Source organism: Sphaerodactylus townsendi, linkage group LG06 (assembly GCF_021028975.2).
Source record: "Sphaerodactylus townsendi isolate TG3544 linkage group LG06, MPM_Stown_v2.3, whole genome shotgun sequence".
NCBI lineage: Eukaryota > Metazoa > Chordata > Lepidosauria > Squamata > Sphaerodactylidae > Sphaerodactylus > Sphaerodactylus townsendi.
In genome coordinates, this window is record NC_059430.1 from 87,732,611 (window position 1) to 87,758,765 (window position 26,155).

The window sequence follows — 26,155 nt, forward strand, 5'->3', positions numbered from 1 at the left end:
GTATACCCCTTTGTACTAAAACTACAAAGGAAGCAGGATTCTGATGGAACTCACCCTAATTTGTTAATATTTAATCTGCTAAACCTCAGAAACTGGGGAAGAGGCATCCAGGGTACCAAAGTCCTACTCTGTTCAATTCTGATTTTAAGAATCACAATCTGTTGTGGTGTAGTAGTTATAGTGACAGATTGGGGTCTGGGAGAACCAAATTTGAATCCCTAATCTGCCATGGAGGCATGCTGGATAACTTTAGGCCAGCTGCATACTTTTAGCTTAACATACCTCACAGCATGGTAGTGAGGATAAAATGAAGGAGACAATGCTGTAAACCACGGAAAAGGCTTCACTGGAGAGAGAGATGGGTTGTAAGTAAATAAGCTGTTGTATTTTGCCAATGCAGCAGTTGCTTGAAACATAGAAAAGAGACATGCAGTGGACAGGTACACTTAGAGTGAGTGAAGAACTGTGTCTGTGCTTTCCACAGATAATGATTCCTATGTAAATGTTTAAGTATCAGCACTGTCAACTATCCCTTATTCTCAAACTGAATGAGCAACATCCATCGCATCCCTGTAGGTTCCTGAAACACTGCAAAACTTGCATCTTTAACTTGCTTCTTTAACATCCCAATTCACTACCTAGACCTCTGGGTTAGGGATGGGCTCCCAGCAACGTGGAGTTAAAACAGACATCACATCAAAGGTTCCCCCACCACAAATTGGCAAAACTCCTGATTCCAAGGACTCTCCCTGCCCCTGATTACAGCCTCCAGTTTTCTCCTTGTTCACTTTGTGCCTCTTAAAAAAGCAAACATGCATGCCTGTGCATATTTCACCTGCCATTTCTGTGCACAATTCAAGGCACACTGGAACAAGGGCTGGAGCAGCATACAACAGACAGGCCTATTACTGTGCATGCCCTGGGGAGAGAGATTTGCCAAGGCTTTTGCCCATTTGAGACAGTGGCTGAGACGTTCAAAACAAGAAATAGATTCAAGAGCCCTTCACCTGCATCTCACCAGCCTTCGCGAGCAAGTTGGCAGGCAGACCCAACATTACCACCACTTCAGCCTATACTCAGTTCAAAGTATGGCAGCTGCCAGCCAGGAGTCTGGGTTGTATTTTCATTTAATTTGTTTGTATTTAGATAGTTATGCCCTACTTTTCTCCTCAATGAGGACCCAAAGCAATTTACAACTGCTTGTACTTCCCTCTTCCATCTTATCCTCACCACCACCCTGTTAGGTATTTTAGGCTGAGAGTGGCTCCAGATCACCAGTGAGCTTGCTTGGCAATGTCAGGATTCAAAGCTGGGTGTCCCAGATCTTGTCTGGCACTCTGATCATTACACCGCACTGGGGCTGTATTTGGATGTCCAAAATCAACTGTTTGTCTATAACAGTTATTTGGGGGAAGGCCTATTGTTCCTTAATGCCATAAGCTCCAACTTCCACCTTCTGTGTCACTTTGCAAAAGACATCAGCCAATCTTAAGCCTAACTACAAATATAGGTTCCCAGCAAGAGAGGCCAGCCCACGAGGGCAAATGAGGTCTCCAGTCTGCCCACCTCCTCCTCAGCAGATAGTCCAAGAGTTGGCACTGCAGTCTGCCAGCTAAGCCAGTCTCTGACTTGTTTTTGTTTAACACAGTGATATCTGCAGAAGGAACAGGCCACCCCTCTTATAGCTCCCACTCAGTCTTTAATTGGTCAATGGATCCAAAAGAATTCATTGACCAGGCCTGTCCATCTTAGCAGGGTGGAAAGAGGGGAAGAAAAATGTTTGAATCAGGGACTCTCTCATATGGTGAAATATGATGGCTATCAAAGCCTCTGTGAAATACTGGGCTCTTTAAAGACTCCATTTTGTTGCTCCTGCTCAGAATCAGGTCCATACAACGTATGGTTGCCAACGTATGGTTCCTCTATGTGAGGAAATACCTGGAGATTTTGGGGGTGGAGCCTGGGGAGGTGTGGTTGGGGAAAGGGAGGAACCTCAGAGGGGTATTATGCCATTTACGCCTACTCTCCAAAGAAGCCAGTTTTTTCCAGGGGACCTGATTTCTGTCAACTGTAATAGTAGGATATCTCCCTGTCCCACCTGGAAGTTTGCAATCCTAGTACAATAGAATTATTCCAATGTGGGCTTTGGTTGTTACTTTTTTAAAAACACAGGTCCATTTAACTCAGAACATTTAGACATAGCCCTTCAAAAATAGAGGAAGGTAGTCATTTTTAATGAAAATCAGAGGAAAGCTTGGAGAAGATTCAGCTGTTTTTCATATTAAAATCTAGAACCTTTTCTCAGTGTGTGTGTTGGCAGGTATTGTCCTAAAGCCTTTCCCCTGGCTCTGAGGAACTGAACCATAAAGGCAAAGGGGAATGCTTCCAATCACTGAACAAGGAACAAGCTGCTATTCACACCCCCACACATAGAGTGACATTAATTTCCTTGCCTAAAGAAAACTAAACTGCCTTCAGTCTGCAATTGCGTATGCCCTTGCTTATGATAGAAAACAATTTACTGTACATTTGAATAATTTACTAATAGTGAGATCCTAGGCATGTTTTAAGACATTCTGCACATAACTTCAATCAGTTTGTTATTGCAGCTTCTGAAAAATGTTGCCCTCCTGAAAACCTCTTTTCTGGAAACCTGGGACTGGTGGTATGTAGTTAATTGCCCAGAGGTGAGGGAATGTGTTTGACTTCTGCAATTTGCTAAAGGCCTCCTTGCTTTGTGTTACTTTACAACATGGAAAATGAGTGCTTGAGTTAGGGATCTGGTGAATTCTGGTTCAAACTGAGATGTGCAGTAGTGTTATTCTTTGCCTCAAAGACCTAATCTTTCTGACTCTTATGTATTGAATAGTGGATTTTAGGAAAGGAAGGGGACATTGGACAGGGTTTCTTTTCTGCATTTGAGTATTCCTAACGTAAACATAGCTGCAAAATGAGACGTTGTATCTGCTTGCAATCTGCATAGTTCAGCATTAAGGAACTGTACCAAAGAGCCTTTTTAATAGTATCACTGCAAGAGAGGAGGATGGAGACAAAACCAGAATTACTTGGCTTCTTCTTCCCTGACCTCCAGCCTTCCAACCCCAATGGATGCCAGCTGCCACTGCTACCCATACAACATTCAGAAGTTACCTCGGGAAGCCTTGTGAGGATACCAAGTTTCAGTTTTTCAGTCTTTTCAGTCTTGTCCAGTTCTTTAAAAAACAAACAAAAGCACAGCAGAACAAAAGAAAAAAGGTCACTTCATTTATTGGCACTCCAGAAGTACTAACCTAGTAAAGATTTTAACAGCAACTATTTCCCCTCTGTGGAAGTTCTACGCAGTTTGAATTCCGGTTGTCCAGAGTTATTTCAAAGTCATTTCATGCCAACAGCAATAAAACAACAGAACATCCAGTAACAGCCAGAAAATAACACAGTATAGGAAATTGGTATATGTACAATGACTATTAGCAACCAAGGATCATGGTAAAAAATTCATGCAGGGTTGGTATTGAGCCTTTTGACTACAACAGAAGAAAATTTATGGCATATTATGCGTTTCCTGTGGCAACCAACAATGTTCTACATGGAAGAGCAAGGAGGTCATGTCACACATTTCCTTAAGTACGAATTATGAGGGGAAAAAAGGGGAAAATATCTATGGAATTGCTATGTTTGGCAGCAACTCTACAATCACCATTATGTTTATTTCTACCCTAATGCAGGCATTTAAAAGTAGAATTTTAGTACCCTGAAGGGGATCAAACTAAAGTCTTTCAGAGGGATTTTGAATTTGTAGATATTACAACAACCTCTATGGCCACAAAAAACAGCAACATTAAGAAAAGGTCATTCTGGAGACAATTTCCCCCTGTGCAAAATACAACTAAATCTCAAAAGCTGCACCTGTCCTGCCATCATGTATTTATAAACTCACACTCAGAGAAGGATTAGTTCAGTTAAATTAGATGTTTCAGAGCTGCAGGAGGCTAACCCTACTTCTCCAATGGGCTAAGCACAAACAGCTGACCTCTTCTGTAAAAGGCAGACATACCAGAGGAAAAACAAAGCAAGAAAAAAAGAAAGGAGGAAATGTTGTGGGCTGTAATGACAGAGAGGCATACAGCAGCAAGTTCTCTTGTATCATTCTGAAAGTTTAGCTTATCTTCACTACCCCTGCAGTGGCATGCAAACAATACCTGCGTAGATGCTCCAAACATTGTCCTTTGAATTGGAGAAACATAGGTCTTGCTTTTCTCCAGTGCAGATGGACTCCCCCCTCCCAAAACTGTATGACTTGTGCTCAAAATGCGCACAATGAAGTGTAGATACCCTTTGATCTGGGGGCTTTCTGCTGTCCATTCAGGGAAAAGTCCCTGTGTAGAAGTGGCCAAGATATTGAAAGTAAGGGTCTTTGAGATAAAACCAAGTTGAGATAAAACTAAGTTCAAACTATATGTGAGAAGGGAACAAAAACCAATCCAAGTTTTGGGTTGTGCAAATAGCTTTTTCCAACCAGGCCTAGCTCTCCAGATTCACCAAAAGGGGGAGGGGGAGGGGGAGGGGGAGGGGGATTTTTCCGTCCCCCACATGACTAGAAATGGTGCGCCTGGTGCGTCGCACACCCCCCCTCTACCCCTGGTGGCTTTGCCACTGCATTCCATGCTTCAGTTTCTGTGAGTAAAAGACAGGGACAGGGTCTAGGCCTGGCAGCCACCTTTAGGTGATTTGATACTACCTGACTTGCACAATAAAAGCAGATAAAAGGTCAGTTGATGAATTGCTAAAAAAGAATGAGGTAGGGAAAGGGGAGAGGACATGGAGGTTGCACAGGGAGGGGAAGAGGAAATCGTGTGCGGAGGGGAACATAGAGCGAAATGAAGTGCCACTCCACAAGTCTTGGAGGGTTCTCTACCATACAAGTTGGCCTGGTCCAGTGGCTGGCACCACATAACTAGGACACAGTTTTTCTAGGAAGAGGCTACCAGGAAGGAGAGGGAAAGCTAAAAATAGAGGGGCAGGTGAAGGTCGATTGGCTGTTGGGTGGGAAGGAGATAAGGTTGCAAACTCCAAGTCATGAAATTCTTAGATATTTGGGAGGATGGAGCCTGGTAAAGAAGGATTTTGAGAAGGGGACGGACCTCAGGAAAGTATAATGGCACAGTCTCTACCCTTCAAAGCAGACTTTTCCTCCAGAAGAACTCGGTTGCAAACTTCCAGGTCACCTGGAATAGCAACTGATGCTCAGATGACAGAGATCAGTTCCCCTGGAGAAAAAGGCTGCTTTATTATACCCTACCGAGGTTGCTTCCCTTCCCGAACCTTGCTCTCCCAAGCTCCACCTTGAATATCCAGAAATGTTCAACTTGATGCTGGCAACCATAAGGGGGAACTGATTTCTGTAGTTGGGAGATCCACTGTGATTCAAGAAGATCTTCCCACCTGTAAGTTAGCAACCCTGTAAAGTGAGACAAAAGCAGGAAAAAGGAGAGAAGCTATGGTGTCTTTCAGAAAAGGGAAAGAGGAAATAGTAGGGGAAGGGAAAACATGTCTCCCACAAATCGTTGTGGGTTCCCGCTTGCATCCATCTATCTATAGATATTCATTCATATGCTTCAGTGAACACGAGATGTTTTATCTCAAAGCTTGTTCTTGTACCTCTCCACATGATGAACCCATACTCTGAGGGTACATAAATAGATGAAAGGCATTTGCTTCTTAAATGTAGCAACTACTATGAACTCTGCTCTTTTCAGAGCTGCTGCTGGCAGTTCATGAGGTTTCTGGGATACAACGTGCACCTTACCTTTCAAAAGTTTCAAAACACATGTTTCTGTCAGATGCAGCACTCCTTGATCAATGTAGAGCAGAAGTGTGTATAAAGGGAGACATTGTACTCCCAGGCCTGTATGCAGAGTATGAAACCCTGCAATGAGAGAAAAAGCAGATAGTTTGAACAGAAATGCAAGATTCCTGTAAAAAAGCTCCTTATCAGAAAGAAACAGGGAAGGCTCCAAGGCACATTTTAATCTAATTATCTCCGAATACTACTGTGAAGTTTTGGGTTCTTAATTAAAAAATAGTCAGTATACAGAGTACTACACTACAGTTTTTTAGAGAAATGACAATTATTCTTAAATGGTAATACAGTGTCAGAAAAACTTTATTTGCAAAAACAGTAGCATTTTTACAACGCAATATAAAAATGAGTACTTAAAATTTGCATCAGCAACTATCATTTAAAATTATTTTTCCTAACATAAAATATGAATGACTAATAAAGATTTCAATTGCTATATGTATATAAGTCACCACATATGTGTTTGTATAAAAAAGTGCCATCAAGTTGCAGCCAACTTAGGGTGACCCCATAGGGTTTCCAAGGCAAGAGATCAATAGAGGTGGTTTGCCACTAACTTCCTCTGTGAAATGACCACGGCAATCCTGGGTTGTCTCCCATCTAACTACTAACCAGGACCGACCCTGCTTAGCTTCTGAGATCTGATGATCAGAATATACACATGTCCAAATATATAAGGAAAAAAAAGAAGATAAAGTTGAAGTAATTTATACTTAAGTCTGCCAAACAGTATGAGAAAACTTACACTGGGAGAACAATTGACCACTGAAAAATTGTTTACAGAGCTTCTATCAGTGGATATTTTTTCTGAAAAGCTAGAAAGCATCTGCCTAGGATGGCGTAGGTTTAGACTAATGCCCCAGGCATGTGTAGATAAGATCATTAGTTCAGCATCACCTTCCACCTAATTCTTCCCCAGCTGGAAGAGCCACAAAACAGTTAGGCAGGCTCAGGCTTTAATTATCTCCACACTAATGTTAGCTGTGATTGAGGTTGAATGATTTCCCGACTAATCAGGATCTGAAGCGTTTCAGACCCTTTCTTTTCAACCAAATTAGTGTCAGACAGCCTTCCAAACTAAAACTCAGCAATATGAAACACTCTTTCATACACACAGAGAGATTAGAACATAAGAACATAAGAACTAGCCTGCTGGATCAGACCAGAGTCCATCTAGTCCAGCATTCTGCTACTCGCAGTGGCCCACCAGGTGCCTTTGGGAGCTCACATGCAGGATGTGAAAGCAATGGCCTTCTGCTGCTGCTGCTGCTCCTGAGCACCTGGTCTGCTAAGGCATTTGCAATCTGAGATCAAGGAGGATCAAGATTGGTAGCCATAGATTGACTTCTCCTCCATAAATCTGTCCAAGCCCTTTTTAAAGCTAAAAATTAAATGTGTTGGTGGTATTTACTAACATTCTAACTGCACTTAAATGCACTTTTCAACCCCTTTGCAGAATATACCTTTCATAACAGTCACTAGAGCTTCTTCACACAATATATATGAACAGCATTTTGAAGGAGGAGTTCAGAACTGTTTTTGTCATTCAGCCAAGGGGTGAGACTGTTATTCCCAGAAGCATAATCAATGTTAATCTCTCTCTCTCTCTGCCACGAGAACCCAATGGCCTTATTGGGTTGGCCCATGCAGAAGGAAGGAACCCGATTCTGAGTTCCCCCACTGAGCATCCAGCTAACGAGGAGGTCTGTGTGGCTGCCCGGCCCTTCCCCTACTCTCACCAGGAGATTGGGGAGGTGACTAATTTTGAATGAAAAACTGGGCAGAGACAAATAGGTTAGGTTTCTTCTTCCCCAACACTTGCAGCCACCAGGTGCTTCTCTTTAAGGAAAAAAAATCTGTCAGGAGACTGTTATGCCATTTGCATATTAATTATTTATTTAGCATACGTGCATCCCTGCTTTTCTCCTGAATTGCATCTCAGGACCTAGGCTAAGTAAGAGCAATATAAAAACAATTTGGCAAAACACAAATTAGACAACAGATATAAAAACATATTTGTTAAACCTACAAACATTGTATGCCTCCACCACAAGATGGTATCCCTTGCCCAGGTCCAAACTGCTCTCACAGCTCTGTCAAATAGCTCTGACTTACAGCCTCACTGAAAAATAAGGAGGCAGTGTGACAAACCGAGGGGACACACAGCCTCCTAAGATCTAGAAAACAGTATCTAGAAAGAAGGAGAGAAAGACAGAGAGAGAAAGACAGAGAAAAAGAGGGACAGAAAGAGAGAAAAAGAGAGAAAAAAATGAATAGGTCTCTGTTTACGGGGGTGGGGGTGGCAAGACCCTCCACTACTAAAAACGGACTCTGCTTGTGTCAAAATTATTTTAGGTCTGTTTAGACACAAACACACATATCTTTGCTTTCATCTAAAAAATTTTAAAGCAAAAACAAAATTGAAAAAAGAAAGAAAATAAAACACCAGTAATCCCCACCCCTTCCTTCGCACAAACATACATCAGGCAAAGAAACTTGAATTCGGGCAATGGGAGGAGGATTTTGTTAGGGAGGATTCAAGAGGCAACATTATGTAGGCAGCAGGTGGAGTGTGTTGGGGGGGGGGGAGAATAATTGGATTTGAATACAGAAAGTCATTGCCCCAAGAAGTGTTTTAGGTACATACATCTTTTAAAAAATCCTTCCACCTCCAGTACATCTGACAATCCATTTGACACCCAGCTTAAATCTTCTGACTCTGTCCTCCTCATGGTATGTCACTGACTACTTCCCCAGTTTTGGGATATAATACTCTCTGTGGTCTCACAACTGAGATGTTTCCCAAGAAGACTCTTTATAACTGGATGAAAAAACCAGGCCAAATATGCGGGGTCCAATGATAAACCACTCACAGCTTTGGCAAATGAGATGTGTTGAGAATTTCCCTCCAATTTTCACCTCAGAAATAGTCTCCTGCTTATTACTCTGTTAGTATGACAAAGCAAATATTTTTATGGCCATGGGCCACTTGCCCAGAATGAAATTATGGAGAGCTCAAAACCATGTTTGCCACTTTGTGACATTTAGGGAGGTCCCAGGAAAAATTATCACAGGACATACAGACTTCCATTAGCAAATATCTCAATAAATTGCCATATCCAATTTTCACCTCAGAGAGGGGCATGGCATACATAGACCTATTTTGGGATTCAAAGCTAAACTTCATTGAATCACAACTTACTTAAAGCAAAGAAAGCCTCCATAAAAAGAAGCTAAGAGTGAATGAAATATTCAGCTTTGCTGTTTGGGCTTACCAGGAGGCAGAGGTAGACACATCTCGCTTGCAGCCTTCAGCATCCGACACATGAAGTGGAACATATGAATCTCTTTCGAACTGCCTTGCTGTCTACTGCACAGAGCAGAACACCACTCCATTAGTAAAGCTACTATACTTTGTCATCTCTCCTTATAACTCTTTCTGGCTGCTTATGATATAGTTCCAAAAATGAGGTTAGGATCAAAATAGGAATTCTGTCATCAGGATCCTTTGATTGTGATGTCTTGTATACTTCAAAGCAGCTTACAAAAAACATTTAAATCATTTTTGGGAGAATCCTGAGCATAGAGAGTGCCTGTGGATAGATTTCTACTATTGCCCTTCTGGAAGGTATTCTACCATCATGATTTTCTACTAGAAAGGAAAGTGTACGAGTGCATTAAAATGCAGTAAGCAACCAGTGCTATATGTTGCCCTCTAAGCAATGAAGAACTATAACATAATTCTGACATTACATTTTACATGAAGTTCCATGTTACTGCTGGTGGTGTGGAGGTTGCTTAATCAACATGTGTCAAAACCATTGGTCTTCAACTTTTCCATACTTAGGACTCTCTTTTCATCTCCAGATGCCAGAATGCGACAAAGTTGTAAGCATGCAAGAGGAAGTCATGTGATATTAATCAAATGACAGGATAAAAGGAGTCAAAGTGGGAAGAACTCCATTCTGCAACCATGCATGGAACACAGGGCGGCTGCTGGGGGGAATGGGGCAACCTGGGATGGGGGTGAGGGACAGAGAAAACAAGGGATGACTTTCATCAGGGCTAGTTGCCTGTGCCAAAAAGGAACTCTCTCTAACACTGAGTGACTCACTCCACCATCTTTCCATGTCTCAACCTGTTTGCAGAGGCAAGGAGGAGACCCGATGCACTTGCTCTCTACATATGTGCCTAAGCAGCAGCCACTTCCCTGGCAGTGGCCCTTCAGAGAATCATGACCATCACATAACTGGGAGGAAAACTTCGGAAATAACCCCTTTTCTTAGATAAAAGAACCTGCCCAGCAAACCACACACTCCATTCCCCACTAGGTGTGGGGTTCAGCAGGGCCACACACCTTCTTCTCTGCCCAGGGTGAAGGCCGGGCTAGTGGCTCACCAGAAATGTTGACTTTTCTCTGTGGTCTTAATGGTCAATCTGCCCTGTTCACAACCCATCTAAGGGTCCTGGCCCATAGACTTAAGAGTACTGGCTTATTGTAATAACATAAAACCATATAGTAAACAACATTGTTTTTCATAATATGTTTGACCAAATTCTAACCAAGTACAAAGTATGCAGTTGTAGGGCACAAGTTAACTCTATCATCTTAATTTATTTGAACAAGTTAACACCAATCTGCAGTTGTAGGGCACAAGTCAACTCTATCATCTTAATTTATTTGAACAAGTTAACACCAATCTGCAGTTGTAGGGCACAAGTTAACTATATCATCTTAATTTATTTGAACAAGTTAACACCAATCTGCAAATTGTTAAATAACCAAAGGGGTGTGTGCATGCGTGCGTGTGTATAAAACTCCCAGAAGTTGTCTTCTTCAAACTAATCCTCTATATAAAAAAATAAATACATTGCTATCCAGTACACCTTACTCATTATATATAATGACATATGTCCACAGTAGAATACCTCAATGCATTATCAACATTCAAACAAACAATAATAAAATATTCCCAATCCGAGAACTGATATATGCATTGCAAATCTGTTCCAATAATAGTTCATATGAATCAGCAGCAACCCTGAGGTATATTGGATGAGTTGTTATCTGGCAATTTACTTGACTTTTGATATATAGAATAAGTCTGAGGAAGACAATTTTGGAACAGGGGCAGAGTTGTCAGCCTGTCGTTTATCTGTTCATCCTGAAAAAGGATTACAGATTCAATTGGTCATTGTCAAGAATATATCTTTGAGAAGGATTACAGAACAGAGAAAGACTTCTGACTTCTTGACAATAATTTATCTGTGAGGGGGATGTTCATTGCAAAAAAAGTTTATAAAATGGAAAAGGACTTTTGATATCTATGATAGTAATCTGTGTATATCTTTGGTTATCTACCAACTTGCAGGTTGGTGTTAACTTGTTCAAATGAATTATCAAGATGATATAATTAGTTTTTGCCCTGCAGTCATATATTTTTTACTTGTTTACCCTTTTGGTGTGGCCTAGATACAGTACTTTTGTTAATTTTGGCCAAGTTCTGTCATATAAGACAGAATAAGACCACCTTTTTTATAACTGACCTATGGGTGGATTTTCTTCTTGGTTGATTCCGCATGGGCCAAAAACAGCGGTGTTAAAATGGTGAGAAAACAGTATAAACCCTTTTACACCGTTTTAAACCCTTTTACACCATTTTCACACCGGTTTCACACTGCTTTTTTTGGCCCATGCGGAATCAGTCCCTGATTAAATTCAATGTGAATCAGAAAATAATTACTTACAGAAAATAACTACTTACAGAGAAAAGATCCATGAATCAAGACTATATTTCTTCCAAACATTTTCCATTATCTGATACATTAGATCCAGCTACAAAATATAAAATATGAAGTAGTATTTTGAATTCTCATTGAAAAGACCTTCTTTTCTAACTTCTATTCTCACCTGTGTATCAAGCACATCAATATCATTATATTGAAGTCAAAAATATATTAGCTATTGCCTGTTAGGCAACAGAAGCTCAGATTTCTAGATCTACTTGTAACATAATCATGATGGCCATGTCTCCTAACATGGTTAAGAAGGTGAGGGAAAGATTGTAAAATGGGCAGTGTCATGAAAAATGTAATAATGTGCCTCTATAGGCTTACACAAATATAATCCCACAATGAAGTAGCTATGGACAGGAAAATAATCTATATGATACTTAAAAATGTCAAATTTCTGGAAATTTTGAAAATGGAGTGGTGGGGGAATGGGAAAAATTTAAATAAATGCAATGGTTCCTTTCTTACTAAATCTAAACTTAATTTGCTACTTTAGCAAAAGAAAATGCATAGTTTAAATCTTAGCACATAAAATTGTACAATTTAGCATAGACTAAAACAGAGAAACATAAATGTCTTACAGTGTCATTCAATGCAATTAGAAGGCTGTAACTCTTCTTAGAATTGTGTTGTTAGTTTTCCACAAGCAAAACTAAGAATATATCCAATGCAATACTCTTTGCTAGACAGATCTGCAAACTGCTGCACCCAATTCTACATTCGTGCATGAATATTAGTTTTTGTCATGTGAGAGGTAGTGAAAAAATTACAGCTGAAAATGGAAATCACAGTTTTTGTAGTAAACAAAAGAGAGTGTGTTATTTGACACTAACAGCCCCAAGCAGTCATAATAGGACTATCAAACTTGGCAGCTCTAAAAACAATGAATTCTTCAACAATATATCACACACATAGCATAACTGTGAACAAAGTGTTACGTTTAAATATATCCTTGAAAATACTGTATGTCTGCAGTTTATGCAGGAATGAAATATAAATTCCACAGTATCGGTTATTTTCAAGTGGATATTTAGACAGAGTATAAGAGCAGTTTTTCCTTAATCATCACAACGAGGATGCCAAGAAGGAATTTCCAGAAGATGGTGCCTTCAGAGGCGTATAGTAGGAAAATGGCGCCCAGCAACCGCCGTTCTCCAGGAACCCTCCCCCCCCGCCATGCCAGGGGGTGAGGCTCAGGGAGATAGGACCCCACCCCCAGACCTCATCCGCCCCCCTCCCATCTCCCAGAAGGGAGGGCAGAAGGGACTGCTGGCTGCCGGCTGAGAGGCAGGAGTCAGAGGGGCAGTGTTCTGGGGTTTCCTTGCCCCCGCCCACATTGATGATGACATGGGTGGTGCCGAGGGTGCCCGAAGGACTTCCTGCTACCTTGAAATCTTTCTGGTCACGTGGGGAGCCAATGTTACACCCCCCACATGACCAGATTATTGGTGCCGAGGGACAGAGGGTACCCCCTGTCCCTAGGCAGATATGCCACTGGGTGTCTTACAGTACTTGGTTTTACATATAGTCAAACTCACACTCTGCACATGCACACACACAGGAGAAGAAGATACAACTGTGGGAGAATAGACTGTACCACTTCAAACTTCTGGAAGAGGATCACATTTTATTATGTTCTGTTAGGTTAGAAGCCCTCTGGAAAAAGTTAGCACAGCAAGCACAAAGGGGGTAGACCTTTTTTACTTCTGTGCAGATTCTACCTACATAGAGAAATATTCAGAACTGGATCTCATCATCTGCAGTGGGACAGTTTATTCTACCATCTCAAGTTCTCCCACCTCTTGAGTGAACTAGGAGTAAGTCTTCCCTAAAAATCAACTTGCAGTGCTTTAGTGTTAAAAAAAACCAACCAGTTTTGAAACATAATCCACAGCTATCTCTTCAGTCCTCTTTTGACCAACATATTGTAGGTGTCTCATGAGATGATCTTTCAACTGTACAACCATCTGTAAAAACAAAGCAATGATTTAACTTTCTAATATTAAGGCAGAAGTATGTATCATTGTGCCTGTGCACCCAAGTCACTGCCTATGATTTTTCCCCCAAGGGTAACTGCATTTCCATAGCGTGAGGAGCTTTTTTGTGGCGTTACAAAACTACCAGTTTGCCAAAGGTCTGTCCCATTCTGCCTACCAGCATTTCAAAGTGCTCAAGAAAGGAAGTAGACATCTGAGGAAGATAACCTCATCACTTCAAGAAAACTAGAAAAATAGCTTTAAAAAGGGCTTGGACAGATTTATACAGAAGTCGATCTATGGCTACCAATCTTGATCCTCCTTGATCTGAGATTGCAAATGCCTTAACAGACCAGGTGCTCAGGAGCAACAGCCGCAGAAGGCCATTGCTTTCACATCTTGCATGTGAGATCCTGAGGGCACCTGGTGGGCCACTGCAAGTAGCAGAGAGCTGGACTAGATGGACTCTGGTCTGATCCAGCTGGCTTGTTCTTATGTTCTTATGTTCTTAGTGCTTAGCAAAATCAAGACCCTCTGTACAAATAACCTCTTAGTTGAAAGATGGAAGTGGTCTTATCAGAAATTTATAGACAGCTATTCAGCTCACATGCAAAGACAGAGTATTTCCACCTTTGGAAATTAGTAATCAATGAGTATATCTACACAATCAAAACAATGCTTCATGAAAACATTTAACAGTAACTTCATTTATGTATTCTGTCGAAACATAAGAATCTTGTGACCACAAGTGCAGAACACAGTATAACCACAACCTACCAGTCCTGTTAGCAACTGCTGCTGGTAATCTTCATCTTGGAGGAGAGGAACTAGCTTTTCTTCTGAAGTTCAAAGATGCAAGAGAAAGACAAAGAGTATCATGAAGGTTCAGTGCTAAGTGCCAGAGAGCCTGGAAACATTTTGCAAACGGGGGCCCAAATGTGATCATCAGAAATAATGCATTGAAGCACATCATGGGCTACGATCCTTGATTACCGAAAGCAGCAACAAAAGTTGGGTCAAGATAATTCCTCCAAATTGTATGACACTGCTTCAACTCTCCTGTATTCTATGACAATATATGCCATTTAAGGAGTGTTCCTCATTTTCTTGTTCACATTATTTGCTGATATTTATATCCAGCCTTCCTCCTCTGAGAATACCAAAGCTCTGCCAGTGAACAGCCTTCCATTCTCTCCCTTCATTAAGAAAACATGGCCACAACATGTTCAAAATTCTTACGTTTTCCTCACTGTAACTCCAATGAAAATGATAAAAACCATGCATGATTCAAACTTCAGTCGACAGCTGCTTTTGTTTCAGGGTAAGCCTGAACAATCCTAATGCATGAAAAGGCCTATTACATACAGGAAAATAATTCATAATCCCCTGTCCCGCATAAGACCGTTAGAACCAGCAAGTCTAGCAAATTTGTTGGAAACAATACAGAATGTTTTCTGTTTAGAACTTGGCATTTACAACCTGAAGCATCTAGAGGGATTTCTGTTACAAATCATTCTGTTGTAGAATGTAATCTGTAACACCTAAACTCAAGAGAGGAATCTTGCAAGCATCAGCAATTTAGAAGATGTCCACATAACCACCTATCCAAGAGGGTTAGTACACATTTATAATGCTTAATTATATGGGAATACTAAAGGACTCTCTATTAAATATCTGTTATGAAATTTTGATATACAAATTTCAGTTCATCAGAGGCTCTGTTTTTCTGTCTTTCTTGATTCAAAGGGACTTTCGTTTCTATTCCTAGGGATCTCATGTGGAGTAAACTGAACAAGATTATGATGGACAAAAGATCATATTTTTTCTTATTCACAAACTAGCTGCCAAGTGCATTATAGTTTACAGGATGATTTAACATATGAGATTCCTTTCCATTAGATGGCTGAACAGAGATGTATTTTGGGCCCTTACCTGTTCAACTTATTCATAAACAACTTGGTGCCTACTTTGCAGATAGCAGGTGGCCACTTTCCTAAACCTGATTCCTATCATATCCCATTATTGCTATACGCTATGTGATTATCTCATATACAACTGGGTCTTAAGCACCTCTTGTCTGCTTTTGCAGCTTATTGTGACTCCAATTTATCATCCATTAATTTTGAAAATTTCAAAACCATGGTATTTTCAAAGACCTGTAGATGTTTCTTCTGGAGACTCAAGGGCAATGTTGTTGAGCAAGATGGATACTTCAGATATTTGGGTATGAATGTTCAGTACAATAACAGATGTAAATGGAAACATGCACTTAATTTGGCAAACTGCAGTATGTCTGCAGTGGCATGCTTCTTTTATGTACAGGGTGGCTAATATGTATCTGTAGCCATTTGTGTATAAAATGCTAAGCCTGTAGCTCAACTATTACATATGATTACCACTTGGATTAGTACATTTAACCAGCTTCTTGAAAAGATCCAAGCTTTCTTCTTGTCTGGCATTTTGAACATTACAAATTGTGTAGGATATATAGTCATGTGTTTAGAGACTGGGCTGAGCCTCTTAAAAACAAGAGCCTGGCTTCAGACCTTGAAATTTTCACTGTGTCTTCACTTTATATCTAAACACCCTGGTTTTGTGTATATTACGTTGTCTGACTCTTTTTAAAGCAGTTGGTTGCATCTGATTTTGCAAAAAATCAAGTCAATTGGAATTTCCCTTCACTTGCTTTTCATACTGAAGAAACGAGTTTTAAGATTATGCCTGAGATAGAAATTGAGAGACAAACGTACTCATTAGCTAATTTGACATATTCCCCAATTGTATGCAGCATAACAACTGGTTATGAGACTCAGATGCTTATTTCTTGCACCTCAAATCTCCAAAAATCTGCAGACCTTTTATACTCACAAGGTTCAATGTTTTGCATTCAGAACTCTTTTACAGCAGATTCTGGAAAACTCCTCATCAGGAAATACTGCCTAGAGGTCCTGAATTTTAACCCATGTTGTGATTAACTGTACTTTATATACTAAGTTAAGGAACTCTTTCATTCGCCCCTTTTACACAAGTTTAAAGACTATCCCAACGAACAGTTAGTTTTATATCTTCTACGTGACCAGAACCCCCAAATCACTAGTCAAGTAGCTAGGTACCTCCTAATCAGGCTCTGGAAATTGATTGTCCATAACTTTGGATAATTCCCTTTCCCCTTCTTCTTTAAACTTCATGATCATTTATTTGTGTTATTTCTTGACGTTGCATGATCTACTTAGGCAATTTGTAACAAATGCCTAATAAAGGTTATTGATTTGAATTAGAGATTCTGCTGTAGCACTCCTAACTCTGCCACTGACAAGGGGAAAAGAAAATCCATACATATGAATGGAATTGAATGAATTCAAATATATGGGTTTCTACTGCCTAGCAGACAAAAAACAAAACAAAACAAACAAAAGCACACCAACCAGGACATGCCAACCTGACACAAACAGCTATATTCATCATGCTATAATTTTCTCACCATCCACTCATATTTTAAAATACATTTTTATTTAATCATGAAATTTCTACTTTCTGGAAACATGCAAAGTATTTAAGCTATAATGTCATGGCATATATGCTACAATGCTAGCTTAAGATCCTTTCAGATGTGACTGCTGCAAACTATGGAAAACATGAAAGTAAAATCTGTACACAGACATGTCAACATGATGCAAAACCAAATATTTCTAGTCTAACACAGATATTTTCTGCAAAACTCATGACATTCAGCACTGACCTAATTTTTCACTTACAAGATCAGGAACTCATACAGTATCCAAATATTGTGACTTTAAATAATCACAATTTGGGGTAAACATAAGTTAAGGTCTCTCCAAAGTCCTACTGATTTCCATAGGCAAGTTCATAACATAATAAAATCTCTCCCACTGAAATCAGTGTAACTTAGAGCATACTTTACCTACTTGAATTGTATATATTGTTTTGAGGCCTGACAGGTGCATTCTGGGCTCCTGTTACAAAGGGAAGAGGCAGACTTGTTTCCTTCTCTCTCATTTAATGTAATTTCAAAGTGAAGATGCTCATCTACAATTTACTCCCAAGGAAGATGCCTTCCACTATTCTTTTCTCAGTGGTCCTACTGATTAAAAAAAAGCAAAAGCAAAATGCCTACAGCATAGTGAAAGAATGTGCTCTTCATAATGTTTCTGCATTCAAAATATACCTGCACCTACAACAACCAATGGAGAAGGATTTCACTATGCTGCTAAGGATTTTGCTAAGATAGCAGTGATGCACATTTCCCTTACCTGTGTAACATGTATTGAAGTTAGAAAGCACCCTGTGAGAAAAGAAATTGTATCAAAATGTACATTAAGAGGAGAATTACTAAAAAGTATAAATAGACACACACACACTTCAGATCCCTCGAAGTCTTGTGGCACCTTAAAGATTCACAAGTTTACTGATGCACAGAACTAGGAGGAAATGCGATGTGTGTGACTTTAAACAAGCTGGAAAATTTCTGCTTGAACAGGAACATTATTATTATTATTAAATTATTATTATTAATGAATACAACATTTATTACTAAATGCCCAAATCTACATTGATGAGTAAAGAACAGCACCATAGAGCATTTTAGGAATGACAGGTTATGCAGTAGTTTAACAAACCTATGTTTACTAGTAAATTGCCAATCTCTCGTTTTTACCAAATAACTGAAAACTGTGGTGAATTTGAAAAGGAAGCTCTTGCTGGAGGTACAAACCTCTTGACACAAGCCAAAGGCCAAGACCACAAGGGCTATTGGCCTATGACTGTTAGGGCATATAGCCAGGGCCCAGATACTGTATACAATGAGTAGAAGAAAGTCCCCACCACTGGAGAGAGAAATACACCAGTTACTTATCTGGAATCCAGGAATAATAATGACACGGAGTCATAATGACACCTGTTGGACCTCTCTTACATCAGCACATCACATCTATACCTGGGACTGTTATATGGTTTCTCTGTGAGGAACTGGGGAAGTTTCTTAGTAGCAGTTGGGAGTAATTGTTAACTGGAACTGGATGTTTGAGGAACATACTATTTCAATACAAATGGGAACTGGTAGGTATGGGGTGAAATTTATCTAAGATGGTCAATGTTTGGCAAGGATGTGTGTGTAACCCCCATAAGTATCCCAACAGTTGGTTAAACAAGACTCCGTTCCCCCCACCTTTATGTACACTAATATTATGTCACTCCAGATGAACAAAGCACATAACTACACACCTGTATGAAATGTTTCAGAAAGAAGATATAGACTTAGCTTATATAACAGAAACATGGCTGGAAGAAAATGATATGGTGTGTCTTTTCCAACTAATGTCTCCTGGTTACACAGTCCTCTACCAGCCCTGCACAACTCACCGGGGTAAGGGCATGAATATAGTCCTCTGTGAATCCTCCAACTTATACAGACTTTCAATACAAACTATAAATGATATTGGTCGTATGTTCCTTACATTAGGGACTAAAGCTAAATTAGGCATTGTTCTTGCCTACTGGCCACCTAATTCTCCAGTGGCCCCTCTCTATGTGTTGGCAGAGGTATTGTAGCATTTGGTGGTGGAAACTTCTAGACTGATTGTTCTGGGAGACCTAAACAATCATACTGAGAATACCTCATTGGGACTGAATTGCTGCCCTGCTGAGCTGGTTAACTAGCTAAAAATGCACAAATTGAAACTAAAGCCTGAAAAGACAGAAGTAATGCTGGTTGAGAAGGAGGGGGTCTTAAGGTCATTGTTCTCCCCACCTTTGATGGGGTTTAACTGACCCTTGCCAACTCAATTAAGAACCTTGGAGTCATTTTGGATCCAGTTTTATTTCTGGAGAAGTTAATGCAGCTGCAAAAAGGGCTTTTCTACCAACTCAGTCTAGTGCATCAGATGGCCTCCTTACACTGACGTGGCCACCTGGATTCCCACCACAACAACATTGACTGTAGACTACTGTCTGCAGTATTGTACATTAGTCTCCTTTCAAAATCAATTCAGAAACTCCAACTAGTCCAGAATTCTGTGAGCAATTAATGGGAGTTAGATGGACCATGCATATTACTCCCATTCTGCAGATGCTTCATTGGCTACCTATCTGTTATCACACTCAGTTTAAGGTACTGACTATAACAAACAAAGCCCTTCAGGGCCTCGGTCCCTCTTATTTGTGGGACTGCATTTCTCCCTATGCTCTGCCATGTCAATTTCACTCAAATCATCAGGGGCTTCTGCAGGTGCTAGTCTGCAAATGGGCAAAATCAACAACTGTTTTCTCCCTTGAATCTTCCGTCATGGGGAATGGCCTGTCTGAGGAAACAAGGCACGCAGATACAGAATTCTCAGAGAAGAAAGTATCAAAGTCAGGCTCTGAATGTTGGGAAGCCAATACCTGCCATTAGATCCATGCATGTGTTACCTATTGAACAAACAACATGGATGTTGTCCCATCTCTGCGGATGCCTAATCAGAAAGTCCAAAACTGGATTTCTTGGGAACAGGAGCCCTGAATTTTAAATAAGACAAAACTGCCTGCACTTGGCAAAAGGTGTCCTTGCCCTTTGAGATTAAAGACAATTATTGCTATATGTGAGAGCAGAAGACATGGCCTGGTGAAAAGTCCATTTAAGAAGGCACCAGTATTGTTCAAGATTGGAATCTTCTGCCTAGTAAACAGGTTTAACATTTCATTTAGAACAAATTGTGACTAGAAAGCAGACACCACAACATGTGTATATATGTGGGAGGGCTTGTGTGAGTGCAGTTGAGAGATGGACACTCACTTTTTCAGACACAAGAAATGCACACACAGAGAGACTCCTTTGCAAGTCTCAAAATACTGTGGAATACTATCTACAATTCTGGTTGCTGTATCTCAAAAATGATATGGGGGGTTTTATGATATGGGCTTTTTATGGGAATGTCATAGATCGTTTGACTTGGGAAGGAACACACATACACAAGACTTATACACTCCTGCCAAGGAATACTGAAGTACTAGTCAGGAGTTCATTCCTTAGTGATATCCCAAGAACTAATCAAGCATGTAAAGGACATCTATAGTACACAGCACACTGAAATTGAACACTCTTTAACATTCAGACTATTGTCAATCAGCAATGTTAGTGTAAACAGACTCACTTTTTTGCATATTCGAATATAGTTGTCATATATATTGTGGTTCTCTTCCCTTTAGTCCTCTAAAATGAAGCACACATTAACTGGAATAAGAAACATTAGGAGATGAAGATGATTCTATTCTCCCAATATTGTGAAGCCCTCAAGAAATCTACATAAATTCAATAATGTGAAATGCTCAACCAGAAGAGCTTCACATTCTCCTAGCAGACTGCTGCAGCACACAAAACAGCAACAAGAGAAAGAGGGTATAATTTGCCTCAACACCCCAATTATTGGCAACTATCTGAACAACACCATATAGACTGCCTCAATCTCACTATCAACTGTATTAGAACAAATGGACTGAACCACACTCAACCTGTCAAGACTATAGAGATCAACAATATCAAAAACTTCTGTTCCTAAAAAAAAGCTCGCAAGTTACCAGTCTGCTCACAGAGACAAGTTTCTATCCTAAAACCCTGTTCCCTTATACATACATACACACAGAGAGAGAGAATTTAATTCCCATAGCTGGTTCCTTCATTCCTGAGACATAGTTTGACTTATTAAGTCAGGAAACTTCTAATTTGATAGATTACACCAGGGCAACTACTGCTGTAGTTTATTCACCTCATCCAAATGCAGTTTTTCCCACTCCCTCCAAAGCAGCTTGCTGTTGAAACGCAAATGTGGTTCGGCAAAATTCACACATTCCAGGCTTGAAGTCAGCTTTTCCCAGAAACCTTTACAATTTTGCACCTGAAATTAAAGGAATAATACTTAAGTTATTTCCTGATACATTATGAATAATGCACACAGCGTTCGGACATAACAGCACCTAAAATTAATACCCAACAAACAACGTAAGTGGAGAGAGTGGATGGATAAAGTAAGTGGATGGATTTTTTATGCTCAGATATTTTAAAACTTTTGTGCAGCCCCAAAGAGGACATTTCAATGCGATTCATGCAAGTATGGTGACAATGTTTTTGGGGGAAGGGAAAGAACACCCCTTAATCAGTTAATCTATATCAGAAATGTCCTAAGATAATTGTAACAAGTCTGCCACTTGTGTAAGTTGATTAAATACTATAAAACCATGCATGTCACAGTGCAAATTAAGATATCAAGAGCTTTTTCGTCAGTACATAACTTTTTCCACACCCCACTCACACAATCTCATCTTTGGACAAGTACCTGGATGCACTGAACTTAACTTGGATCTGTTATAAACCTATCCTGGGTTTGTGTGTGTTTACACGTGTGTAGTATGTTCACATGCATGTAACACATGTTCCTTTTCTTTTTTCCACCACCCCAAGTTAAAGTCTAGCCTCCCATGTTACCAGTGACTTGGGGAACACTGGTAAAGATTGCTTCTGAGCAAGTGAGAAGTGAAAAGTTTCCCAATCACTTCAGTCCTCCTTCTAGGCATCCATGTTTGAGCATTAGTGAGTGACCAAAGTACACAAGAAGCAGTTAGATTCACAGTCTGTTCTCTTAAACAGGAAAAGTTATTGCTACAAATCAGATTAGAGCATAAGGCAGAGAAAATAACTATCAAGCACACTGGATTATGGATCTAAAAAAAAGAAGAAAAACATTGCACTATGCTAAACTTAATAATACAGAAGATTTACCTCCAACATCCCTCCTGGACAAATACACATCATGAGACCCACCTGCTTCTCACAGGGAGATCCAACTCCCAGCATTTGAACAAAAACTAATGGTTGTTTCCAAACTTTTAACTCTTCCTGCCTTGGTTAGCAGGAAGCCTCTTTCCCAATTCAGATTTAGGGAACTCACCCCGTGTAGGAAGGTGACCCCCAATCTCCCAATCAACCCAAAATGTACATCCTGCACAACTTAATATCCAGGTCACATTTTATAGCAGTTATCTACCTTGCTCTTCCTGGCAGATAAAGCAAATGATTATCTCTTTGCAGACATGCATCTCTGCTCTTGCTGACCTTTTGGTACATTTTATGGCCCTCTTCCCTGGGCACACAAACAGCAGCTGGATCCCAAAGCCTCTTACATCTCCCAAATCACAACACAACCCACTGATGACCAAAGGGATTTCTGTCTGCCAAATGCAACATCCTCACGTCTCCCTCCCCCACGCAAATGCTGCCCTTGAAATAGATGAGACCACCAGGACCAGTGGGGAGGATGGAATTGGTGAAAAGGCTCCCCTTTGGTCCACAGAAATCCTCTGTGTTGTTTGCTGATCCACAAAGATTTTGCAAGAAAGATCAGTAAGATGGAGATTAATTTTTGTACTGCTTTGCACAGGTATTTTCCACATAAAATGAACTGTAGCCAGCATTTTTCAAAGCTAATTTTTTTTCCTGTGGAAGAAACCTGCAAACATCTGTAATCTAAATGCCCAAATCATTTCATACACCAAGTCAAAATGAATAGATTCCACTTCTTGCAGCAATCATTCTTGAAATAAACAATGAAGAAAAGCAGTGGTCTCTAGTGGCAGCATTATAGAACAACCAACTTTGTATCTATGAATTAACCATGGTTGGTTTTAGCGAAGTAATGGTTTTACTTCAGTTTTATTTTTCCAGAATGCCAACTATGAGCTTAATGTCTCAGCAAGAATTTGCAAACATGACAGTTAAGAAGCATGTTTACAATTAATTTACACTAAGACAGAAACGTATGACCTAATAATTAGATTTCACTTCTACAAGTTAAAAAAAAAAGAATTACATTCCTATACAAGGAGCACAAAGTGATCCTGAAGTCTGGAAACACTTTCAAAATACATCTGCACTGATAGAAAATAATTACATACTTGCAAATTATGTTTAAATCTATAGAAAAAATTAATTAGAACCGCCAGAATTTTGGAAACATAACATATTTTTAGCAATTATTACAGCTCTTACAGAAATTAGTCCTCTTGAATCTTGGGCTCATTCCGCACATGCAGAATAATGCACTTTCAAACTGCTTTCAGTGATCTTTGAAGCTGTGCGGAATAGCAAAATCTACTTGCAAACAGTTGTGAAAGTGGTTTGAAAACACATTATTTTGCACGTGCGGAAGGGGCCTTGCATTCAGACCATTAGAGCCATCCTTCACCCACATCTCTCACCATATTTTCTGATGACACTAACCTTCAGCATCGGTAACGAGATTATGTGAGTTGTGCATGTTATTCCATGAATGAGCTGTAAAGACAAAAGAGATGAAAATGAAAGGAAATCCCTACAGGAATATTTATTTACTGTGTTTATAGGTGGATATGTAAACTGATAACAGTTCACAGGAAGACACATCTAATAAGCACAGTTTAGACCAATATCAGTATTAGGAAACATCCAATAAGCAAAGACTAGGATTACTGAAATCTGAATAATCCAGGGGTCGGCAACCTTTACCACCCAAAGAGCCATTTGGATCCGTTTTCCATGGCCCCGAAGATCTACTGAGCCGGTTTGGCCCCTCCACTCACCTTTCCTTCCAGCACTGGGAGGCGGCGCCACCGGACAGGGAAACCCCCTCTGCCCGACGGAGCAAGCAGCCAACTGCTCCATGGGGCAGAGGGGGGATGGCAGCTGCAGCCTGCCCGGTGCTGCCACCTCTCGTGCTGTGGGAGGCATGGGCGCTGGTCAGGGAAACCCCCTCTGCCTGATAGAGCAGGCAGCCTGCTCTGTGGGGCAGAGCGGGGGATGGCATCTGGGGCCTGCCTGGTGCCGCCGCCTCTCGCGCTGCAGGAGGCAGGGGCGCCCGGCAGGGAAACCCCCTCTGCTTGACCAAGCAGGCACCCGCCTGCTCCGTGGGACAGAGGGGAATGGTGGCTGCAGGGATGGCAGAGGGGGGATGGCAGCTGCTCTGGAGGGACGTGCCCACAGTACCCTTCAATCTCCAGGGGTCGGAGGGCAGCTTGGGCATGTCCCTCCAGCCCTTCAGAACAGTGCTGGAAGGAGAGGTGAGTGGAAGGGACTCAAAAAGAAGCGCCTTCACACACAGAGCCGCCTCTGGTTCAGCCCCTTCACTCATCTTTCCTTCCAACACTGCTCTCCGACCTCCAGGCCACGTGGAGCCGCAGTATAAGGCTGAAAGAGCCGCATGCGGCTCTGGAGCCGCAGGTTGCAGACCCCTGGCATAGCATATTAGGCATGATACAGAGGGTGGATATAATGAAGAAAAATGGTATCACATCCTTAGAAAATACTGACATGACAACAGAGTAATACATGCAGCATACAGGTAAAATCACATACACACTCCACAGGCTCCATATTACCTTTATAAAAATGCTTTCTGGAACAATACCATTTTACATTATTTGCAAAATGATAGGGATGTGGGAGCGTCCCTGACCTACTCAGGCAGAACATTCCACAAGGACAGTGATCACAACGGAGGAAGCACACGTACGGGCACTTGTTGATCAGGCTGGCACCTGCACAAGGCCTGAATAGATGAGTGGAGCTGCTATGACAGAACACAGAATAGGTGGTCATGCAGAAATGATGGAGTATAAATTGAAACTTCATCAAGCCACCCAAAAAAGGGGGACATTCATCTGTTCTATGAACAACTTACATATTCTTCAAGGTGACTTATTAAAGGGGGTGGGGTCTAAATTTCCCAAGTGAAAAGAGACCTCCATGACTTATTAAATAACAGAAAGATGTTTCTAGGTTTTACCTCATTCCAGCACACCAGTGATGTATATGGCAAATGTTTATCCAGATTGATGGCCTCTGGACACAATCGCCAGTACAAAGAAGCTGAATGCATTTTGAGAGAGAGAGGTAGGGAGAATGAATGTCTGCGGAAGATTTTTGTTGACAAGTCAAAGATGATATTATATAACCTCTACTGTCATTCTTTCGATTGAACGCTGCTTCCCTGCTCAAGTTCCTTCCTTGCTCAAAGAGTGAGGAAGAAAGTACCAATAAATAAAAGCATAAATCAGATCTGCATTAGCATAGATTTTCTTGTGAAATTTGCCAGAAGAAACCAAGCAGTGCATGGGTCAGATAGGTCAGGATATCAATGTCAAGATATGCCAACCACAGATGCAGCTCCATGGTTCAAATACTGAACAACAAAGTTTCATCATGTCTACATGCATGGGAAGGAAATCATTGTATTTTTCAACAGATAAATTAGATTGCCTATCACCTACAGAACAAACACTTAAATACATCTGTTACTGACAAGGGTGATTCATACACTGAGGCTATAGAGACAAACTATATACGTGTTTTCCTGTATCATACAGACCACAAAAATGTGGTCTGTATGCTAAATTCGGTATCTGCATTTAGAGGTGTCACAATTCCATACTATAGAACAGTATGCTTGGTTCATGGTTTTTTACTCTCTCCAAGCAGTCTTATATGCCTCCCATACTTTGCTAA

The 26,155-nt window shown here is 40.6% G+C and overlaps 1 protein-coding gene across 1 annotated transcript in view; it reads right to left on the bottom strand.

Moving 5' to 3' along the window:
• The window catches only part of LOC125435396 (gamma-secretase activating protein), a 38,214-nt gene that overhangs the window by 4,539 nt on the left and 7,520 nt on the right, over positions 1-26,155 (bottom strand). The window contains exons 8-18 of the mRNA XM_048501594.1: positions 25,437-25,519; positions 23,897-23,950; positions 21,390-21,518; positions 20,778-20,836; positions 17,901-17,932; positions 14,407-14,468; positions 13,525-13,620; positions 11,626-11,696; positions 9,136-9,230; positions 5,807-5,926; positions 3,151-3,212 (exon numbers count right to left, since the gene is read on the bottom strand). Coding sequence (XP_048357551.1) covers positions 3,151-3,212; positions 5,807-5,926; positions 9,136-9,230; positions 11,626-11,696; positions 13,525-13,620; positions 14,407-14,468; positions 17,901-17,932; positions 20,778-20,836; positions 21,390-21,518; positions 23,897-23,950; positions 25,437-25,519 — 863 coding nt within the window. The remainder of the gene's footprint in view (positions 1-3,150; positions 3,213-5,806; positions 5,927-9,135; positions 9,231-11,625; positions 11,697-13,524; positions 13,621-14,406; positions 14,469-17,900; positions 17,933-20,777; positions 20,837-21,389; positions 21,519-23,896; positions 23,951-25,436; positions 25,520-26,155) is intronic.